Source organism: Etheostoma spectabile, chromosome 8 (assembly GCF_008692095.1).
Source record: "Etheostoma spectabile isolate EspeVRDwgs_2016 chromosome 8, UIUC_Espe_1.0, whole genome shotgun sequence".
In the NCBI taxonomy this organism is placed as follows: Eukaryota; Metazoa; Chordata; class Actinopteri; order Perciformes; family Percidae; genus Etheostoma; species Etheostoma spectabile.
Window position 1 is genome coordinate 9913713 of NC_045740.1, and position 23765 is coordinate 9937477.

A 23765-nucleotide genomic window follows, 5' to 3' on the forward strand; every position below is an offset into this window, starting at 1 on the left:
AGAAAGTGTCATCCAGGAGAAAAAGTCATGAAATAGAGCATCTACTTTTGTCCCAATGGAATGCACACTGATTGCCTGCAATTCAGATCACAGCTATGAATGCCTGAAAATCACATACTGCTGAGTTTAGTCAAAGGTTACAGGCAATCAGTGTAGTATATTAATGATAACAGCTTTAGTTTCATTAGAGCCTTCCACAGTGAGCTGGCAGAACCAGTTAAACACTATACAGTCTCCCTATATAGTGGGCCATTCTGGATATGTCTGTTACCCTGAGGCTGCGAGATGAGATCAGAAAGTAATTTGTACTCTATTGCAAAATATTTATTTTTTTATTTTTGCATAGGTGGCCTCAGGAAAAAAGTCTATTTATTTCAAAAAGTTCAGAGTGCCCTTACCAGCCCTGCTTAGTCATGTGATGGACTCTTGTGTTGAATTGTGTTAAAAAGTGAAGCCAGAACCTGTTAAGTCAGTGAGGCCTGGTTGTGAGTGAGTTGACAGTCTCACCTAAAGGCTTCGATGAGTCTCTCCACTTTCTGTGCTTCTCCCTGAACACGAACATGAGCCTGGAACTTTCTTAGGGCTTCGTCAAGCTCCATGCCTGAGAAATCCATCTCATCCACAACACAACTATTAAGGGACAGACAGAGAGAGAAAAATAAAGCAAAAGAGAAAGGAGAGAGAGAGAGAGACTGGGTTTATTTGTAGTGTGTCACTGTAATGAGAAGGTGAGTTGCGAGTGTGTGTGAGTGTGCGGCAAATGCGTGCGAGTGCATGTGCAGCAAACTATGAATACCCGAGTGCTGATGGCAAATCTTCCTCTTACAGTCATACCTCCATTATGGAACCACTGACCTGGAAGACGCACATAAAGACAACGTGTTTCCACACTCACATACACACACACACACACACACACTTCGTGCAAACATCAATGGGGAAGACAGGGTCTGATGACAGTGGAGGATAAGAGGATAAAAAAGAGGGATGAGAGGGCAAAATAATGAAATGCAAAGAGCGAGGGGGCAAGAGAGAGGTACATGAAAGGCTGAGGGCAGGCTGTAGCAATGGAAGAAGTGAGTGTGCATATTTGTGTTCATACATGTGTGTCTGTGTCAGAGTGAAAGAAAGCAAGGGTGTGTGCTTGTGCTTGTGTGTGTGTGCAGTGACCTATTTCTACAGTCTCTGCAACAACCTCAGCAAAAAGCCTTTCTATCCTGGATCTCTGTCTACACTGGTTGGATGCAAAAAGGGTGAAAGGGAGAGTGTGAAGGCATTAGGTAAATGCGTGTTGTCATGGATGTGTTGCATTTATGTACACAAGTACTACATGTTGTGTGTGTGTGTGTGTGTGTGTATTGTTATGTGTAAGTGAGGGGTTAGGTTCCAATAGCTAGTTCTATTCATAAAAGTCAGAGTCAAACAAATCTCTTATTTAATCTTGTACAGACTTTTACATATCCAGAACCACTATTAAATGAACATTGAGGTAGGATTGTTTTCTCCACTGCTGTTTCCAAGGTCATGAAGAAAATTTGACCATAAACTTTTATAGTCAATATTGATGAGATGTCTTGTAGGAACATCTTTGGCAATGAAGCAAACTCTGCTCTCAGCTCTCAGCTGATGAGGACCATTTCATGTCAACAGCTACTAAATGGACCTCGAAGTGAGGTTGTTAAGTAAAATCCAGGGAGTCATGAAGTGAAAAGGATACTTTGTTGATTTTAATCCAGCTCTGTGTCATCTTGGTGTGGGCAGACAGTCTGCCGAGATCTGCTCCTTCAAATACTGGCACCACGGAGTGAAGACAAACACTTCCTCATTTTAACACACTACCCACACAAAGATGACACAAAACTGGTTTTAAATCTGTTAATAAAGTTTCTCATTTTGTAATAAGTAATCAAAAAAAGGTAATTAATAAACTTACTACAATCAATCAAGTCTACAGTTATAAATGTTAATAAGATGTAAATAAATGGATTTTGGTTCAGATACTTTTTCATGGGCTAAGCGGTCAAAGAGATGAGGGAGTTTTCATTACCGGCAACTCAAAAGTTGTTCTTAATAAAGGGGCACTCCACCAACTTTACATATTAAGGACAGTTTACTTTTCATGAGGACTACCAGTCAGCTGGTAAAAGGTTTTGCATAATGACTTCTGTGGCTCTGGAGAAGATTTCTAAAGTCTGAGAAAATAACACTAATGATGTCATCAGGGTCATCTCGGCATGAGTTTGGAATCTATGAAGTTATAATAGAAAGCCTGAGTTTTGAAACAGCATTACATCTTGATTAACAATCATTTTGTAAAACCTGAAAAGATTCAATAGGGAATTCAAAGGGATTTAGAGTCAACTGGATTCATTACAGGAAACCCAAACGTGTATCTGTCTGTGTGTGATGCGTATATTTCAGCATATATAAATAATGAAGACTCACTCAAGGACATCTCTGTTGAATTGCAGCTTGCTGTTTCCTAAGAACTCTCCAATCATCTGTCTGCTCAGGCCCTTCCTCTGCAGCAGAAAGTGAGCCACACCAATGGCCGTGTCCGGGACGAAACCACGCGTGATCAGGAAGTGGATGCCTCTCTCTGGGTTCCTGCCCAAAAATATCCAACAGATAGTGTTAAGAGTTAAACATTGCTTGTGCAATGTGTTTGTGCATTCAAGCAGATAGGTGTGTGGGCCTGAGTGAGAAAGAAAATATGTAACACTGCATTCAAGCAAGGCAAGATCTACTTTATGTGAGGGTTTATGCATGTGAACATGTGCATGGATTGTGCATATGTGAGCAAACAGTTGAGTGAATAAATAAAGCAGTGCTAATGTGTGTGTGTGGTGCACAACGAGGAGGGAAAGGAAAAGTACATTCATGCCCAAAAGCTGTTAGCTCTGGACTTGTGGATCAGACCTTCTGCCACTGATGCATATGAATTAATTTGCTTTAATTTGTATTAACTAATAATAAGTGCAGGCCTACCGTGGGCTTTATTTATAGAAATTGAGAGGCTCTCACATTGTTCATGATCTCCTTGACTGCCTCTCCTCTTCAACTGCATTTCACCTCTTTCCCATCTTTCTGTCTCTTCCTTTCTTTGTCCCTCTCCCATCTCTCTATCTATTTTGTTTTTCATTGACATCACAAGATGGCACTGAACATGCAGCTCCACCCAACAATCACAAACACTAATGAGCAGCTGCTTAGAGCAGTTTTTCAGGGCTGTTGGAGATTTGTTAGACATAAACAGGAATAAGTGTTCTTTGGACCCTGAGCCAGAGGGTGCATAAATATTTTCCAATTTACTGTGTGTGTCAGTGTGCGTGCGTTTGCGTGTGTGTGTGTATGTGTTGTGCTGCTGGCCCACTCACACATTGAAGAGGTTGAGTCCTATACGGTAGAGGCGTTTGCGGTGTGTGTCTGTGGACAGAGTTGGCGAACGGCAAGAGGTTGGATCCTGGCAGCGGTCCCTGGGCAGAGAGACGACAAGAGCCTGCAGGGCCTCGGGGCTCGGCCCCCCAGGAATCTGCTGAGGATGAGCGTAATGGTACTGCTGGTACTGGGTGTAAATTTGAGCGGGTTGCTGGTTAGACTGAGCTGAGGTGGAGGTGGAAGTTGATGTGGACCCCAGTCTGTCTGAGCCGCTCTCCCCCTCCATTCCTCCTCCTAGAGCTGTCACTGCTGAGCCCCTCCTGGATCCTTGATCAGCCATCTCCAGCTCCTCACTGGGAGGAGGTGCAGGAAACTCTGGCTCCTCTGCTAATTGGCTATCTCCTCCCCCAGCCATCCCGCTCACAGAAGTCTTCCTGCTGCCCAGCTCTCCCCCGCCTGCATTGCCCAGAGAGGTGGTGGTTGTGGTGGTAGCGGTGGAGATGGTGTAGGAACTATTGCTGTCAATGTGAACAGTGACATCCCTGAAGGCCATGAGCAGTGAGCTGGCACTGCGGGGCAGACAAGCACTCTCAGCAGCTGCACGAAGGGCCCCGGGGTCCATAAGTAGTCCCTTCCCATCTCCACCTTCCGACAATCTCCAACCATGAAGGGCGTCATCAATTGACTGGGCCAAGGAATGAAGCTACAAATATGATGATAAAAATTACACTTTAACAGGGACGCCCCAGTTGCTCATCTGGTAGAGCTTGCACCCCATGTACAAGGCTGAGATTTTAGCAACTGTTTGAGTCTGACCCCTGGCCCCTGGATGAAACAGCATGGATCATCAATTTCATTAGGATATGTCCTCTGGGCACCCTGAACCCCTAAACAGAATTTCATGGCAATCCACTGATCACTTAAATCACTCTTCAGTGTGCAGACGAACAAGGTGCTTCTCAGTTCAAAAACAGCCAACTTCTATTTTCTCGTGGAAAATTTTGAGATTGTTCAGTCTGGATCACAATGGTGGGACGGCTGACTGACTTTGCCATTTCGAAAACCATGCTGCTGGCTTGGCTAAAAACTATAGGAAGTTAATGAAACCATATTTCTTGATTTGACCATTATGCTTCCTACTTATTATCAACTTATGGGAGCTGTAACATGAAATGAAAACACTCACCTGTTCAGAGAAGCAGTCCTCCAGCTGTGTGAGTGTTTGACCAGGGGTTTGAGGTGTGGCTGGATCTGGGGCAGGAGAGCGACCAGCTGCTGTGGCAGATGCGGGAGAAGGTGGCAGAGAGGTGGAGCGACAGGGAGGAGGAGGAGGAGTTTTAGAGCGTAAAGGTATTTGTCCTCCTCCAGGATGCAGACTGTAACTGTGTCTCTGGGCTGTGCTCCTGTTTCGGCCTGAAGGGCTGGGATGGCGAAGTGAGATCCGACGGGGCAATTTGCTCTCCGACAGAGAGTTACGGATCTTCTGGAAGTTTTTGCTGAGCTGGTACTGACGGAAGGCCGTCTGGATACGACGGGCTGCCCGCCTCGCTATGAGATGGCCTCCATATTTTTGCTCCAACTCTTCTATCTGGGGATAGGGAAAGAGTGAGGGGGAGTGAGTTTAAATATCAAACATGTTTACAAGGCTCTGAAACTCACTAAAGACACTGCAAGAGTCATATTGCAAAGCACACGGCAATCGCTGAAAAATATTTATTCATCCAGGAGGCAACTATCATGATGCCATTTTGTGCTGATGTCTACAAAAGTTCAAAAGAATTGTCTGAGTCAGGAAATGCACACTCACACTTTTTTTCTTAGTATCCTTCTTACTTGTCTGTCCACTCTTTTAAAACCGGTGAGGGTTTATGAACCGAAGTAAACATCATCTATCATCATTCAACTGCTAATACTGGCTGAAGGGCCATGGTAAGGAGGATGGATGGACTGTGACAAAGGTGATTTTGAGAACATGAATAGAAAGTAAACACCCGCACAAGCCTATTTCTGTTCTGTTTGTTGGCAAAGCAGCTCATCCCAAAATCTCAGTCTCTTTTTTTCTCTGAAATTTTGCCCTTCTATATTTTCAGCAAAAGGGAGACGGAGGAGGGGGAGTGGAAGATGAGGGAAGAAGAGACAGAGATGGAGAAAAAGGAGGACAGCCACACATGTGCCTGGGTATGTCTGTGTGTGTCTGCTCACACAAGCACGCCCACAAAAAGTACATGCACACACACACACACACACACACACACACCACACACACACACACACACACACACACACACACGCACGCACGCACGCACGCACACAAGCACATGTGCACAAATACACACACACACACACGCACTTCACACAGAGAAAACACACACACACTTGAACTTCCAATTTACTATCAGAAATAAAGACATCTCCAGCCGCCAAAAGCAGTTATTAGCTGTTACCATGACAACCTAGCATTTTTCACATTCCTGTTTCTGTGGCAGTGAAATTGCTGGTGTTTTTTTTCTTGTCAACACAGACAGAAATAGATCTGATTGGGAATCTTTATTGTCACGCAGGACACGTCAAATGATCATCCTTTACAAACGTCCTCATGCTTAAACAGGTAGAAGAGTCAGCATTTATTATGTCTCACAATGGGCTTACTCATTGGCCCACACACATTTGGGAAAATAAAAGACATACCTGTTTGTTCTTATTCTCCAGGCTGATCTCGTACTCACTGGGTCCCTCTCTCTTGGAGCCCTCCACTTTCTGTCCACCACCAGAGGACGTCCCATCCTCCAGGCTCAGCATCTGTCCACTACCACGGAAATAAGAACAGAAAGCTATCAGCCCTAATCCCATAACCTTCAAAACTCTGCCATCATCGCAGTGGCAGGTCATCAACTAAGCAGGATGTGAAGTGGTTAACGAGGTAAGCAGCAGGTGAGTGGTAAAGCATTTACTTGTCTGTTGTCCTGTCCGATTAGATTTGTGGTTGCAGGAGTGAGTATGACCAGTGTGAAAATAACTTATTTTTAGTTTATTTCTAAAAATCCCTCCCTCTGTCACTCCTTCACTATTTCTTACATACTAAAACGTACTAGTTTACTATAAAGTGGGACTGCAAGCATTAACATTTTCATCACCAGTGAAAGTTGCATGTTCAAAAAAACTTGTTTTGGCAAACCAACAGTCTGTACATTTTAAGGTGTTCAATGTCCAGAGATATGAAACAGAGATTAATATTATAGTAATCAAATGGTCCAGTGGTTCCCAACCTTCTTTTTCTCGTGTCCCCTTAATACAAAGCAATTTCTTCTTTTGATCCCTCGTTACAGGTTTCCTGTCTATAAGTTTAGAGCAGTTTAGTTAAAGATTGAATCTTTTTTTCTCAGGTTTCATTTGAATAATGAATGAATAAAAGGCCTGTGGATGAAAAGCTGTGTTGTATCTCACACAAAAAGAAGTAAAGATTGGAGAAAAGATTCAAATATAAGCACGGTTATGCGTGGCAGTATTGAATTTTTTTTCTTATTTTCTACTTCGGTGATCAGCTTGCAAACCTTGAGATTCATCCTGCGATTTTTGAGGGCACTTTATAGTGCAATGCACATTCCCAACAAGCTTAATTCATAGAGCAATGCTTTGATGTCAAAGAGATCTTCGTTAAGCATTGCCAACTTCACAGCACCAAAGCGGTACACTGCACTCTTGGCAGATCAAAAAATGTTGGAAATCCAGTGTTGATTTTGTGCAAGAGAATCCGAAAGCTGATGTGTTTCCATGGTGAACATTTCAGTGGAAATGTATAACTTTGAGTTTCCTACTTAGAAATGGAATACTATTTTATACAATTTTCTATGTTCTACTGCTGATCATTACAGTACGAAAGGAGAATAAGTCAGTAACACTGACAACACTCACAGCAGAGACAATAACAGACAGACTATCATATCCTCAAAGTCAAACATGGCTTTGAGAAATGATAGGGTAATAAAACAAACAAATCTTACTCAACATATATTTAATAAACGATCATTTCTACAGCAGCCGGAAACAAAATAAAAAAATATGTTTGAATACGGCCTGAATCTGACTCAAAACTCAACAAAGTCAACTGTGGAGGCTGTCTCCCAGTGCCCAATGCCCCTGGTAGAGCGTCCTATCCTTCACTTATAATCCTTGGTCCTACCACAGAGGGAACAATATTCTATTACATGACAGCATTATTTGTGAATGCCATGTAAGGCGTACCTAAGCAAATGACTACCAAACATCTGTTATGGACAACTTAACCTTTGTTTATTTTGAGGTATAAAAAGTGTAGTGGCCAACATCCTGGCTTTACACCGCTTCTAAAAGATACAAAACACTGCCATTCAGCACCTTTTACATAGCCAGACTAGCCTGATATAAGCATTGAGGTATAATTACACCCTAAAAGGGTCATAATGGTGTGTGTGTGTGTGTGTGTGTATGAGATGTTGTGTGCTTGTGCAATCTTTCTCCTCCCAGATAGTGCTTACTCAAATCATTTTTACATGAAGGGGACTAGTGCTAAACAGGACTGGGGGGACTAAAACGCCTGCTCATGGTTAAATAATGAGTGCATCACTAAAGTTCCTCTTTGTTTTCTTTGATTTGAGCAAACATTCTGCGTTCCCCAGCTAAAAGTCAGAGATAAAGCTAGAGAAGCTTGGTCATATCTTTAAATGAGATAAAGTTAGCAAAAATAGAAAGAGAAAAAAGGGGGAGGGGAACCAGAGGCTGAGAAGGAAACATAGAGGAAACAGGAAGATATACAGTACGGAGACTGTGTTGGTGTGTGAATGCTGGAGGCTGTCTCCATCAAAAACTCTATGAAAACACTGCCAAGCCCCTGCCCGGCATCAAAATACATTAGAGTACATTAGAATACATTAGAGGATTTAAAAGCAAGAGTTGAGCTATAAATGCATCTGGACAGCACAAAGCCTCCATAATGATATGGACGCTTTACCATCTCTATCTCTCTCTCTATATATCACAAAAACACCCCCCACACATGCTCACATACGGGGTGGCAACAAACATACCAAGCACACACTCCTGCTCTGCCAGCATGTGTGATGTGACGTCATAGTGGAAGAGAAATGAACATCTGTCAAATCGCATCTCTCAAGGTACCTCAGGGACTTATAATACTGTACAGCCAGAAATCACACACCCCACACACACACACAGCTGGTTAGGGTAGAGGCAGATTTTGTAACATATCTGGGAGTTTCACGTGCTTTACATTACATATAATTCAACTGACACTCTTATCCAAAGTGATTTACAATCGATATATATATATATATATATATATATATATATATATATATATATATATATATATATACAGTATATATCAGAGGTCGCAACTAGGGGTTAAGCGCGTTCCTCAGGGATACTCTGGTTGATGTAATTTAATAGGGAATTGAACCCGGGTCTCCCACACCAAAGGCATGTGTCACATCCACTGCATCACCACCCTCCCATGCTCTGACGGACTCTGACAGACACACACAATAATGATGAGCTACAGTGTTACACGGCTCCTCTAAATCCCATTATCTCAGGTGATCGTCCACTGCTGCTGTGCCATTAGTTCATCCAATCAGGACTATGGGTGTAGATGATTGTAGTTAAATCATCAGATCAGAGAAAAAAGAGGGATTCCAGATATTACTAAACACTGGATGAGAGACTTGATGAGGAGGGATGAGAAATAAACAGACAGATAGATAATGAGTGGTGATGCATACAAAAACAAACAACACAAGGGGGTAAAGATACAACAGTAGATGAAGAAACAGTAGACAAAACTGAGAAAAGACTGGATTTAGAAACAGAACAGAGGACTAATGGGAGAAATTCCAGAGGAGAGAGGGAAAAAAGCAATCATTGAGAAACAATTTTTACAACAGAGCTTTGCTCATACAAACATCCCCAAGTAAAAAGTTATGCTTTCTCACACACCCCACGCAAAAAAGAATTATGAACAAACACATACAACAAACAGACAAGCTGCCCACACAGAAACAGACGGCAAAAGTGGCAACAGTAGATTCTCAAAGTTCTATTCTCCAGTTACTATGGTAGTGGGAGCCCTTGCATCATTACTGTTGCCATGGGCTCTTTTACTCTCTCTTTCTCAATATATATATGAATCACCCCTGAGGCTGGAAGATCTATAGGTTGTGACGGAGTATTCAACTCTCTCACTGTAACTCCAGGCTTCAGATGTCCATAAATACCCCAACTCACACTGGCCTACAGTAATTGTGCACGCTTACGAGCATGATTAAAAGCACGGGAGTGGACATGACTCAGTTAGATGACGCACATGTACAGATTGGGTGTGTGTGCATACAGAGACAGGAAGTTTTCAATGGTTGAAAGAGCACACTTTAGGACCAGTAGGAGCAAACTTGGGCCTAAAAGTGTCTGTGATTGGTGTGTGACTCGTCTTACCCAGATGAGCCAGTGGTGTCAGCCTCTGGATGTTCAGGGGCGGGGCAGCAAAACTGATGCAGCACGGTCTCGCTCCTGAAGGGCAGACAAGAGAGGACTAGAGGTAAGCAAACGGGGGGAGGAAAGAGGAGAAGCAGACAGAATCGGAAGGACAGCATGTCATTCAGCTATTATTGGCCATTGCTGGATGTTTGCCTTGTTTCCATATTCCTCCATATGTTTATTTTTCGTCCAACATCCCAAAAGACGCTGAAAAGGCTCCCATTAAACTCTTCTGGATTATTTCCATGGATTCAGTTTACAATTTGGCACTGATCCCAGCGTTAATACCCTATATAGGTCAATTCAAGGCTGAAAAACATTTAGATTTAGTGTGAGTATTTAAAGTATATTTTGTGTGTCTGGATGTGCTTGTTTATACCTCCTCGCATCCAACTCATCAGATCTGTAGTGATTAAGCAGAATTCCTAAACCCAATCTGGACAGATGGTAACACCAGCTCTGTTTCCGGCTCTGTCTCTTATAAAGTTCGTCTCTCTCATACATTTTACATTTACATTCATATTTTAGGCATTAAGCTGGTGCTCTTATCTGAAGCAATTTAGAGTGAAAAGAACAAAAACATCACATCGTGTTTAAGTTGTTGCATTGATGGACCCTTTGATCTTCTGGATGCAGGACACCCTCCACCACCAGAAACTTAAAAATAACCATGATCATGACTTGAAAAAATATATTTTGCATTTCTTATTTTAGTGGGTGTGAGTGCAAGTCACTTTAGATCCTTTCACAATTGGCTGCAAGCATTCAGTTGACAGGGAATTTTCGTGCCTACACTACAGCAAGTCTTCTGACCTGGGCTCAGCATATTGCTCGTGACACAGACCCACAGTGACAGGCAGTCAGAGTCGGTGCAAGGCTCGGTGTGACAGTCTGAGCTATAAAAAGCCATGTTTTCACGGCAACTTTCACAGACTTAAAGGGACATTGATGTTTTTTTATAGATTGTTTTTAATTATATCTGATCAATACTCCTCACAGTTGGTTTCTATGAATAATACTTGTCCATCTGTAACACCTACCCCACCACTGACACCTCTTATGGTCTAACACGCATACATACTGTACATACATGACTCATTTGTTCTCCATTTAGCAGCACTTCTGCTGTGGTTCTTGACCCTGGTGTAAGAACTTTAAGAGCCTCCTGGGAGCCCCAAATGGGGTCTTGAGTGCAGTACCTGCCTTTATTGACTTAATTATTTATACTGTATATTTGGATTACTTTTTTTTTTAAAGAATTTTGCAATTCTTCTCTTACTAGATACACTATTGCCTTATTTTACCAGCTCCCAGGGGTTCAACAATCTCTAACATGTTGTGGTTTTTTAGCACACTATTTTTTTCTGTGCTTTCCTTCTCCAATTCTCAAACACCAGGACCAGAGCCAGATAACAAATCAAATTAAATACACCACCTGTGTAAGATCTAAATTATTTTGTCAGGCTGATACAAAACAGTTCAGCCCTGAGGAAAAGGCCAGGTTGCTTTGGTCCCTGAGCAAGCGCGCGCGCACACACACACACACACACACACACACACAAACACACACACACTCACAAACACAAACACTAGGTCTCCACTGTTTCAAGACACACAGGAGCTCCAACAACGCTTACAACAAACACAGGACATATTCAACAAACCATCACCACTGCTGCACCCAATCACTCTCCCTGTGCCGTCTCCCTCCACCCCACTCTTTCAACATTTTGTAAGAGACTTCAACAAGCTTTCAATCAGTTCCAGTAGAAAGGTAAGAAAGAGAGTTACATGAAATAAGATAGCTCCATGCTGTCGGCACATTTTTCCCTTCCCTGCCCCAGTCCCGCCGTCCCTCTACCACCTATCTATTTCTGCCTGATAGAAGAGCCACTTTAAATGCAACTTTTCACTCTGTCGTCTCCTGTAAATGTAAGGAGACTGTTGACAGAATAGATCACTCCATTTGGACTCAAAACGTTACGAGTACATTTTGTGCACCTTCCACTGCACCACAGGATGCCACAGCCTGTCCCTCTGATGTCCAACCTATCTATTTGTCTGCCAGCAAGATAGAAACTGAGGAGCCAGCTACCTCAAATGCACCCTTTATATCATCTCTGTTTTGGTCTCTCCCTGTATACCTGTCTCACTCTCTGGGTGACTGAAATCCCCCTTTTCTTTTTCGTCACTTTCACTGCCCTCTCTTCTCTTTCAGTGGTCCACTCCTATATCAGCCTCAAGCTCCTTCCTCTAGACACCTCCAAGGGATCCATCAAAGACAACGACTGAGCATGCATCTCTCCCGCTTTCCATCTCTCTGCCTTTCTCTCTCCTGAGAATGGCTGATTACTGTTCGCTCCATGGGCTAAGTGGGGCAGATAGAAGCCTCAGCTGGAGAGAGACAGAGAATGAGCAGAGGAGAGGAGCCTGTCTCTTCTCTAAAAGGGACACATACATGTGCAGTGACAACACTGACAAAAATGCAAAGATACACAAACATACTCACAGCCAACCGTATGCAGCCCAAAAATCATTAATCTGCAGGGAAAAGAAAACTGACTGAACTCCCCCTCACTTGTCTGGCTGGAAGCAAAAATGAGGTGTTAAGCTACTGGTCTTACCCTGAGCGACTTAAAATCAATGGCCAGGTGAGGATGTAAGATTGTATTAAAGGACAGACAATCCACAACTGTAAGGACAGGGAGACCATTTATTACAAAACTCTACTGTCTGATCAAATAGATGGCTTACAATAAAATAATGACAATTACTTTATTGTAAGTTCTTCCTCACCAATAAACTAATTTCAATTACGAAACAGTGGGACAACTGATTCCTTTTAATTAATAACAAATACTCCAGTTGCCACAGGGTAAACTCTCCAGAAGCTACAACTCCTGTTCCAGATAAGGCTATAGAAGAGAGCAACAGGCATGCCAACACACACAACTCAAGAGCAGAAAATGTAAGGTGTGGTAGGTGAATCATTCATTGTTGGATCAATATCAACAACTCTTTTTTAATATACAGTACATGTAGCCCCTTTTGCACTCCCCTGCTCCTCTCAACTCCTCCTCTGTTCTGAGTTGCTCCCATCAGTGGGCGTGGAGTCCCAGAGAGACTAATCAGGACTCCTGCTGGGATTCGACATAGGAACTGAACACACACACACACACACACACACACATACACATACACACACAGAAGGAGAAATAGAGAAAGATGGGTTTTCTCTCATTAGATGATGTGCTGAGGTACTATGAGGCTCTGGTGCCAAGCAGGGGGTGCTGGTGTGTGTCTGTGCGTGTGGTGTGGTGTGTGTGTGTGTGGTGTGTGTGTGTGTGTGTGTGTGTGTGTGTGTGTGTGCGTGTGTCTCAACTAACACAGCAACATCAGAGGCCCAGAGGTCCCGTGAGAGTTCACAGATCCCGTGCAGTAATTAATAGAGAAACCAGCAGCACCGCGGACAGCGACTCGCGGTGTGTCATCATCGCTGCTCCTGTCTCGAGCTGTGACGTAGAGTGTTTTCCACACACACACACACACACACCACCACCACACACACACACATACACAAACACCACACACACACACACACTACACACATACACACATACACACACATACACATACACACACACACACACACACACACACACACACAGGCCTACAGCTGTTTGTTATGTAATCATCCAGTGGTCGTGATCCAGTTTCTCATTTAAATAATCCACCTCTTCATCTTCTGGCACAGTCCTTAGCCGACACACACAGCTGAAAATTGGAAATTTACAAGCGCCTTCATTAATTAAACGCTTCTCAATCTGCAGGACCCGCACACGCACGCGTGCACGCTCCAAATTATACAGTTGCATTGAGGGATGCTACACACAATATGTGAAGGATTCAAGACAGGCTGCTTGTAACCAAGGTAGGGAATTGATTTACGCTATAGATCGATAGTTAGGCTACTGCAGAAAAATCAGGAGGTTTTAAAAATGTGTAAATACCAACCCTTTCGAATAACCTACCGTAGCCTATATATTCTCTATTTCTAGGGCTATTTTAGGACAGACACCACAAATATGCAAACAACCACATAATCTTTACTCACTCTGATTTCTTAGCCAGGGATCGACAAAGGGTTGTAGGGGTCATCGGAACCAAAGAGCGGCAGCTTTGGCAACTTCCGCCGTTTTCTGGTTCACTTTCAACCGGGGAAACAGTGGACGGGTCTGCCGGGACCAGCTGCATGTCCCCCGGGTCCATAGGTTGGGGCGGCAACGGCTGAACCTCCGGAGCCGCGTCGACCTGTGCTGGTGCAGCCGCATGGTCTGGTAGAGATCCTGCACTAGTCTTGAGCTGGGGGTCCTGAGGTGGGTGGTGTTGATGAAAGCAGCTGGGGTCGGGATGATGGTGGAGGTGGTGATGGTACGGATGCTGCTCTTGTACCCTGATGTCCCGCAGGTGCCTGGTTCTCGCCGATGAGCTCGTCCACCCGCCTGTCCAGCTCCTCTATCCGGGAGCGCTGAGTCTGAATGAGACTCTGCTGGTTCTGGACGATGGTGGTGAGCTCCCGCAGGTACAGAATCGCCTGCACCGGGTTTTCCAGCAGGCTGGAGCTCATCATCATACTCAGAAAAGGAGGGAAGACCAGCAGAAGAAAAACAAGAAGCTGGACTGACGGATGGAGGACAGAGGAGATGCTAAAATATCCGTGAGTGCGGATGGGAAGGTGAGATGTGCTCTCGCTCTCCTCTCCTTGATCCGGCTCGGCTGTGGATGAAGCTGCATCGACCGAGCTACCCTCCGCTTCTCCGGTCGTTTCCCTCCCTCCCTCTCTCTCTCTCTCTCTCTCTCTCGTTGTCTCACCCACTGCGCTGAGTGGTGCTGATGAGTAGAGCCAGATCCAGATGTGACAGGAGGGAGGGGGAGGGGAGGGGGGGCGCTGGAGGACGGATGCGTCACTACGCACATCAATGTGAAAACTACAGAGCAAGCATACACCCTATAGGCGGTACAAGGAGGTTCAACATCTGAGCCACTCCACTCTCTGTTGTGCCTGGTAAACTCTACATCAAATCTGCAGATGACTAATAAACAAATCAGACAATAGTATCATTTTTATTTTCTAGGTATAACCGACTTATTTTATAGTAGTGTAAGCTATTATAGGCAACCGGAATAGTCTAACTGCAGATGTCTGTGTTTAAATAGCAAGTGTGGTTATAAAGCCCAGATAGGCTAATAATAAAAATCGTAATAAAATAATAACAACAAACATTTCTATAGCCTAGCACCTTTCACCTAAAATACAGTTCAGTGTTTACATTAAAGCGATTAAAATAGTCATTTATTATCTGTAATGACATTATACATAATATATAATATTAATATATAGTATATATATATATATATATATATATATACATAACTGCTTCCTCAGCAGTTACCAAGTTGTTGACTCCTGCAATTCAATGACAATTGAGCAGCTGGCTGTATAAAATACTACACTGATTAAAGTTGCATTTAAATGACCCATGCGAAGTAAGATGTAATTATAATAGTAACAATAATATTTGTTAAATCATGCCATTTTGTTTTGTTTTGTTTTTGAAAATAAAATAATTGTATGCCTTTGAAAGTTAAAGTTAGCCAGTACCTCAGTTCATCCAGACCTTTCTGAGAGAACATGAAGGCAACACTACCTTCGGCATGGTCACGTGCTACGTGCGTGTCACAGGGATGCGGAAGTACAGAACCGTTGTTTTGCTAATCAGAAGATAGCCGAGCTAATTCTTCTCGGTAACCGTTACCAAGTAAACAACACCCATGGTCAGGTAAGACTAACATTTTAGTAAGACTACATTTTTCAGTATAACATATTTTTAAATGTGTGTTGTTCGGTTTAAAGGCTCACCGCGATTCTATCTTTAGCATGGGCACAGCCGCTTTCTTCTGACTCTCAAGTTAACATCACACTATACAGATTATTCATTTAGAATATCTTTGTTGTAGCTAAACAGCTTTAGTGAGGGTTTATTAGCTTTTAGATGTTGATATGACCATATAACGTTACAGCTACAGGGTCAACTTAGCCAATGTACACATTGAAACCAAAACCTACATACCTCTCCAGCCTTGTCATGTGAGAGTCAGATGAGGTTGAGGATTGTTACATGGGCGATTCCTCTTTGCTAAATCCTTTTCTGTAACAAGCAGGTGATTTAATTTAGTAATTAAAGTTATAACTTAGCTACCTAGGTTAACCATGTAATGTGAAGTCATCTGCAATTTCAAGAAGCACTAGGAATAGAATCTTTTTTGATGAGAAATGCTATTGACATTAAAATCTAACAATAAACATGTAATACGTTTTGTGAAAGGAGAAAAATTACTCCTAAAGGGAAAATATTTTTGGGAAAACATTTTTAATCATACTGACTGGCAGAGGACATGGCTATATCAATTCTGTATCGCCAATAAGTTAAGTGAAGTACACATCAACATTTTACACAGTATATATCCTACAAAACCATATTTCTCCAAATATTAGATATCAAAAACAAATTAAATTATACATAGTTTTTGCAACGAGGAGTTTTACCAAACTGTTTAATTGTAAGGTGTAGGCCTACTCTTTTCTAGAAGAATAATGTTTTTTTTTCTTCTTTTATATACTGTTTAACTTTGTATTATTGAAGTTTATTAATCCCCAGTTTAATTTTTTTATTAAAACAAATTTAATTAGATTTTTTTAATTCTTGTTTCTCTGTATTATTATAGTGGATATGTGTCTGAAATGTTTAATATTTAATTAAAAAAGAGGTCCAGGGAGCGTTGTTTGATAAAGAGCTAAGGCTAAGACAGTACTGGCTCTAAATACCATTATGCCATTATTATATGGTGTTGGATCCAACAACAAGCATCACTTTGAAAGAGTTGACTGAACCTTTGACTATCAAAATGAACAGACGTTCTCTTCCAGTTTCTCTTCATCAGCCTTGTTTTGGATTAAAAACTTTTTTTCTGTGTTGTTACCGTTTAGGATGACCCAGAAGCAGTGCCTGGAGGGCCAGGTGTACTCCGTGCCTCTCATCCAGCCAGACTTGAGGAGAGAGGAGGCTGTCCATCAGATAGCAGATGCATTACTCTATTTGGAGACTATTTCTACAGATATTTTCAGAAGGCAAGGCAAGCCCAGAAATTAATTTAGTAGTTTTGCTTGCATTTCTGTGATTTATTGCACTTCTTAAAGGTTAACTATTTGTTATTCATTTTGACATTTTACTAAATAACTGCCCAACAAAAATGAATCATTGAAAGTAGGGTTGGGCGGTATTATGTTATACTTGGGGGTCTTAAAATTTGCAACGGTATCACTTTCAATCCAGTCATTAAAAAAAAATGCAATGAACTTATATAGGAGACAAGGATTAAATATTAAATATGGCAAGGAACCGAGTGACCTGGTCTCGAAGAAGAACACACCTTCTGCAGTTTGGCAGCATTTCAGGTTCCAACCAGCCAACATCTTGGTGACGCCGTCTGTGCCTTACGTCATAATTTTGAATTAGTCATGGTAATACCGTATACTGCGGTAAAATAGAGAGGAAGTTTGACGGTGTCAAAATTTGGATAGGCCAAACTCTAATTGAAAGATGAATTAAATACTGTATTTAATGAATAGGGTACGTCCAGTTGTTGTAACAATAATTTTCCCATTCATCCATTTTCTATAGAGCATAAAGTCAAAAATGCCAGAAGGTAATGTGAGTGTTGACGCAACTTACAAGGTCAGTTATTTAACCCTCATGTTGTCCTCCCATTTTCAGGTTTTTCATCACAAAAAATGGCTCTTCAGAAATAGGCTGAAAATGTCAACATTAGAAAGATCAAATAACTTTGGAAAAAACATCAGAAAAAAAAACCCACAACATAGAAAAAGTGACAAAAATATCAAAAAAAGTGATAACTTTTTTTTCATGGTTGACGGGAAGACAACACAAGGGTTAACACAATTTTTAACCACAAAACAGCAATCAAAACAGTTGTTGATAACACAGCATTGATGGAAATAAAGATAATGTTGATATATTTAATGGTCTGCACAGTCAAATCCATTTTGTAAGTAAGTAAGTAAGTCAAATATATTTGTGTAGCACCTTTCACAGATAAAAATCACAAAGTGCTTCACAATAAAATCTGATACAATACAACAAATTAAAACACAAGAACATTTAAATACAAAATAGAAAACACAATAACCATAAAAACTCCTCGCCTAATTAAAAGCCTGCTTGAACAACAATTCAACAACGTAGAGAGGGAGGCAAGTGATTCCACTGCCTGGGAGCCACTGCTTGGAATGATCGATCCCCTCTAGTTTAAAAAAAAAGGAAAAAAGAAAAAAAGCCAAATTTGATCTTTCTGGAACTCTGAAAATAGAGGAACTGTCTCCTGTAACTACATAAAATGAGGGACATTTATTAACAGACTTGTTTTGCCAATACAACCTTTTGAAAGATGATGTGGTAGTAATTAGATTATTGGTATCAAATAATGAATAGAGTGCAGGAACCCAGCCCCCTGCAGAGTGCATCTGAAGGAAATGTGGAATAGGTGTCTCAGGTGTAATGGTTGCCTATGTCCACCCATTACACCCTCCTCTATATTGAAGTGTGTAATACAGTCTCAGACATGTTTTCGTCTGTGTGTGGATGTGTGTACGTCCATTTTCACGTTGGTGTGTATGTGTGCGTTGCTTCCAGGGTGTCTGACAGTGTCGAGAAGAACCGCCGCCAGCTGCAGAGCGTCACTGACCGGATTAGACTAGCCCAGGCCCGTGTCGACAAGATCAAAGGCAGTAAGAAGGCCACCAAGGTAACGCAGCACCTCCACTTTGGCAGGCAGCTTTATATTGTTGAACCCATGATACACAATAGAGTCACAATAAGGTGACAAAATCATTCTGTCAGTAATATCAGCTCTTTTCTGTGTCAATAGGTTTTCTCCAGTGCTAAGTACCCGGCCCCAGATCGACTTCGGGATTACTCATCTATCTTTATTGAGGCTACAGACCCCTCCTCACAAACTCGCCCCCGACACAGGATACAGAATAAACTTCGACCCTTTGATGAGAATGCCTTGCAGGTGAGATAAATACATTAAAATGCTGATTATACAAGAAATTAATGCAACAGTAAGACATTGGACTTTTTAAGAGAGCCATGGTTTCACAAATTGTTGTACAACCAATGTTTTGAAGCCCACAAGTAATAGTTCTATAACTAATATAAAAGAGAAGAAAGTGTGTGCTAGCCGGATAGAGGGCCGCTTTATACAGCTGACACTGCTAAAACTGCAGGTTCAAAACAGGGATAAATAGAGTCATTATCAATTTTCATTTACATAGCTTTTATCTTACTGCTGATTATTATGATACGGCTCTCACCCCGTCATACGAGGAAAGGAGGACTTGGAGCTTAAGGCTCAACCCCTCCATATACTGTAGGAGCAAACTCCCATGACCCCATCATTGTGTCTTCTGTCCCATGACCAGGACAGAGTACACCTCGCTCCTCTAGAATCACTGTCACTGTGGCATCCACAGTGATGTAGGTGTGAAGCATTGGCTGAGCCTGATGGAGGTAATCTACATGGCTCCTTGCAGGGTGCTTGGGCTCACTCTTAGGGGCAGGGTTAAACGCTCAGATATCCAGAAGGAGAATAGGAAGGGCTTCTCCTTCATTTTGGAAAGGGGTAATTGGAGAACCTGATGTCTCCTGGATGCCTCCCTGAGGTAATATATATTCTGTCTGATATGGAACCATATCAGGATCCTTCAGGGAGGCAGGGAAGGACATCTGGGCTGTTTAGATTAGAGGAGAAAGATTGATGGCTCTTTTAAAAAAAAAAAAAAAACGTTTTCAACCAAATGTTACCCTAAACTGCACAGAATTCACACACATGCTTTGAGAGCCAGGTTTTGGTCCCAGCATAATAATTATCAACGGGCCAGGTGCTTCTGATCTGATATCTGAATATTAAAAACAAACAAACAAATGAATGTAAATAAATACCTGCCGGCCTTTAATATCAAAACAGGTAAAGCCTCCCCATCGGACCTCCAGGTTGACAAAGACTAAAACTGGTATTTCAAATAATTATTTGGCCTGATTTGGATAAACATTTTTAAGTGGAAAAATATGACACAAGCCTGTAATAAAGTATGCTTCAAATGTTTATGTTCCTAAATGCCAAATGTTCTACTGTTTTGTTGTTATTCTAACTAATCATTTTCTTACATGAACAGCTGTTTTCTCATGATTAGCAGCATCCATATTAAAAGTCATTCATCACTCCACGAGCGCTGATAAGCTTTCACCCATGTCAGTCTCCCTTTTCACACCTACGATTTAAATAACCAACTGACATCTACTTAATGAAAGTGGTGTGTGTGGGGGGGGGGGGGGGGGGGGGGGGGGCTCAGCAGGCTCCTGCATTATTTATAGTGAACACCACAGTTTTTGTCATTACCATCTTAGAAAAATTTACGAAAACCGGCATGTGCAAATGTGTTGTTTTTTTGTGTGTATAGCTGTGTATTTGTCAGAAAGGGAAAACGGGGAGAAATGAAAACACTGCTGGCAGTTTTCTCTGGTGCAGAAATGCATAATTCAATATCTCACAGAAGAAATGTCTCCAGCCATGTAATTTGGTATTGTAGTGTGTTCGTGCTTGTGCATTTGCGTGCTTTGGTGGCATTTGTGAAATGCGTTATTCAAGATTTAGTTGACATTTTACCGATCTGCCTCTCACTCCATGTCTGTATGTCTTTCTTTCAGGAGAGGTTAATGTATTTCCCAGTGTGTGTGAGCAAGAAGAAGAAATCTGAGGATGAGACAGAGGAGGGGCTGGGCAGTCTGCCACGCAACATCTCATCTGTCAGCTCCCTGTTGCTCTTTAATACTACAGAGAACCTGTGAGTCCACACACAAATAGACACAGATGATAGCTGTGATTAGGATTAGGATTGCAATCTTTCTTAATATTTTTGTATTTGTGTGCTTTCAAAGTTATAAGAAGTACGTGTTCCTTGATCCTCTGGCGGGAGCAGTGACAAAAACACACACAACACTAGAGACCGAAAAAGAAGAGAAGCCATTTGACGCACCGTTGTCCATCACGAAGAGAGAGCACCTAGACAGACAGGTACCTCAAACACCGTTTTCCAACAAAAACACATTGTTATTTTGACACTGTGGCTCAGTGGTAGAGCGGTTGCCTGCCAATCGGAAGGTTGGTGGTTCGATCCCCGCCCCTGCAGTCATTGTTGAAGTGTCCTTGGGCAAGACACTGAACCCCGAGTTGCCCCCGGTGCTGCGCATCGAAGTGTGAATGTGTATAAATGTTTATCTGATGAGCAGGTGGGACCTTGTACGGCAGCCCCGGCCACAGTGTATGAATGTGTGTGAATGGTGAATGTATCCTGTAGATGTAAAAGCGCTTTGAGCAGTTGTTAAGACTGGAAAAGCGCTATATAAATACAGCACATTTACATTTACTATTTACATGATTGCTTGTTGCTAATCTTTTCTCTCTAACAGACGGCAGAGTCTTATTTCTATGTGCCAGACCTGGGCCAGGTGCCTGAGATAGATGTGCCATCTTTCCTGCCTGACCTGCCAGGCATCGCAGATGATCTGTCCTACAGTGCAGACCTCGGGCCCGGCTTCGCCCCGTCAGGACCCACACACAACATCCCCGACCTGCCGTCATTCACTGAGGAGAGCAATGCACATGGTACACACGCACACGCACACGCACACGCACACACACACACACACACACACACACACATTATGGTGTGTTGGAAGCTGTTTGTAGACTTTTCATCTTTCTCTTTCAGGATCTCCACTCCAGCCTAACATTCCACCTCCTCCACCACCTCCCCCTCCCCCTCCTCCTGAGCCGGCCCTCCCTCCTGCCATTCCTGCAGGAGCTCCCCCTCCTCCGCCTCCTCCACCCCCTCCTCCTGTTGACAGCCCCACAGAAGTCTCTCAAGTGCCAAGTTCAGGTTTGTGGCATATGTGCAATTCAAATCTTACTGTCGTACTGTCACACTACAGACTGGAGGAATATGATCAGGCTTGACAGTGTATTAAAGTGGTGAAAACCTGCTCCTACCTTGAAGATTGACATTAATGGGCTTAAACCTAAATTACCCTGCCACCCCTGCCTGTCTCCTCTGTCTGCAGGCCCTGCGTCTGGTACTCCCAACAAGGTGGTTGAGCCGTCAGACGGCCGTGCCAGTCTCCTGGAGTCCATCCGCAACGCCGGAGGCATTGGCAAAGCAAAGTTACGCAACGTTAAAAAACGCAAGATGGAGAAGAAGAAACAGAAGGAGCAAGAGCAAGGTGCCAGATTGTTTGAGTGGAGATGCGGTTCTGCTCATGATAAACTGTAACACAGTGCAGCCTTACCAATGATGAGAAAGTCATGCAGTCAGAGCTCGTCACCAGTCCCTAGTTAGCATTCACCCATAGGTTTATACAATGCATCACATGTCAGGGTTTGAGGATGTATCTCATATGGTTCTCATCACAGTCCTTGGCTTTGTTACCTTTGTTTTATAATCCCCATCCTCATTAAAAGGTTGACTTGGTTAATTATATTTTAAATTGTGTGACCTTATTATCAGTCGGCACAGCTTTGCCTTCATTTCCGGTTGACTGGCCAGGTCACAACCTAACATTTCATATTTGGAGAGCAGCTTACCCTGACTAACTAGATGACAAGTCTTGTTGTAATTGTGTGCTCCATTTTGTAGCACAGCACTGGGGAATGAGTAATACAGTTTCACTGCTCCCATTACTAAATTAAAAAAAATACTGATTGTGTGATTATTTAGTAACTGTCCGCCTTTGTCTCACAGCAGTGGGAGCGGCATCTAGTGGTGGAGACTTTATGGCCGATCTTTTCAATAAACTTGCCATGCGAAGGAAAGGTGAGGAAAACCTTTCATGTCAAATGAGATTGAAAATACTGAAATAGGTGGTTGCAACAGAAAATGATGTGTCCTGTTCCCTTGTTGTAGGCATATCTGGTAAGGGTCCAGCAGGGGGCGAGCCAGGTGATGCTCCCGCTGGTACCAGCGGTGCATTTGCCAGAATATCAGATGTCATCCCACCACTTCCTGTGCCACATGCAACAACAGACGATGATGACTGGGAAGCATAACATGATGGACAATGAAAACAAAGCATTGATAATGAAAGCATTCGATAGTTTTGTGTACAAAGGACTTACATTTTCCTCCAATCGCTTCACAATATTATAACAAGTGGTAAGTTCTCTTGCTGTGTAAAATGGCCAATAATTGGCTTCATAATAAGTGCATTGGTTTTGGCACTAGTTAAACTAAACATCATTAATACAAAACAATGCATAAAACAATTTATTGATAATCATATTCATTGTAAAACATTTTCATAATATTATTAGAACACTCAATTTCATTTCACTAACCACTTTCCATTAAATAAAAGTAATTTTTAAATTACACAACATTGACTCCTTTATATATTTAATATCTTCTTCAAGGGTAAATCAGTCACATCAATTCCTAAAATGGTGCTGTGTCTGATATCTGTGTAGTATCTGCTTCAGTAATTCATCTCAACATACTGAATTTAAACATCTATAACAGGTTCCAGACTGAATTTGAAGACATTGCAGGACTGATACATCTGAGTCAATCTGATAAATGCCCCTAGCGGGCTTTGTCTGCATTGTGCCATCATATACTTATTCATTATTCTCTTATTCATCTTCACGTCTCTAAACCAGAGATTTTC

At 42.3% G+C, this 23765-nt stretch overlaps 2 protein-coding genes across 3 annotated transcripts in view; one reads left to right on the plus strand and one right to left on the minus strand.

Annotated features, from left to right (window-relative positions):
• iqsec3b (IQ motif and Sec7 domain ArfGEF 3b) overlaps positions 1-14770 on the minus strand; it is a 26812-nt gene extending 12042 nt beyond the window's left edge. The window contains 8 exon segments of the mRNA XM_032523660.1: positions 508-630; positions 2446-2607; positions 3378-4081; positions 4565-4966; positions 6067-6184; positions 9865-9939; positions 14021-14379; positions 14381-14770. Coding sequence (XP_032379551.1) covers positions 508-630; positions 2446-2607; positions 3378-4081; positions 4565-4966; positions 6067-6184; positions 9865-9939; positions 14021-14379; positions 14381-14539 — 2102 coding nt within the window. The 5' untranslated portion in view covers positions 14540-14770.
• The window catches only part of wash1 (WAS protein family homolog 1), a 26588-nt gene extending 2884 nt beyond the window's left edge, over positions 1-23704 (plus strand). The window contains exons 2-13 of one of the 2 annotated variants that reach the window (XM_032523673.1): positions 9012-9019; positions 15687-15746; positions 16955-17095; positions 18678-18789; positions 18913-19059; positions 20754-20890; positions 20985-21120; positions 21516-21711; positions 21818-21985; positions 22167-22325; positions 22844-22915; positions 23006-23704. In XM_032523673.1, coding sequence (XP_032379564.1) covers positions 15739-15746; positions 16955-17095; positions 18678-18789; positions 18913-19059; positions 20754-20890; positions 20985-21120; positions 21516-21711; positions 21818-21985; positions 22167-22325; positions 22844-22915; positions 23006-23148 — 1419 coding nt within the window. In that variant the 5' untranslated portion in view covers positions 9012-9019; positions 15687-15738 and the 3' untranslated portion in view covers positions 23149-23704. Of the gene's footprint in view, positions 1-9011; positions 9020-15585; positions 15747-16954; positions 17096-18677; positions 18790-18912; positions 19060-20753; positions 20891-20984; positions 21121-21515; positions 21712-21817; positions 21986-22166; positions 22326-22843; positions 22916-23005 lie in introns of those variants that run through there. The other variant, XM_032523672.1, reaches the window with a different exon arrangement.
• Positions 23705-23765: the final 61 nt, after the last annotated feature.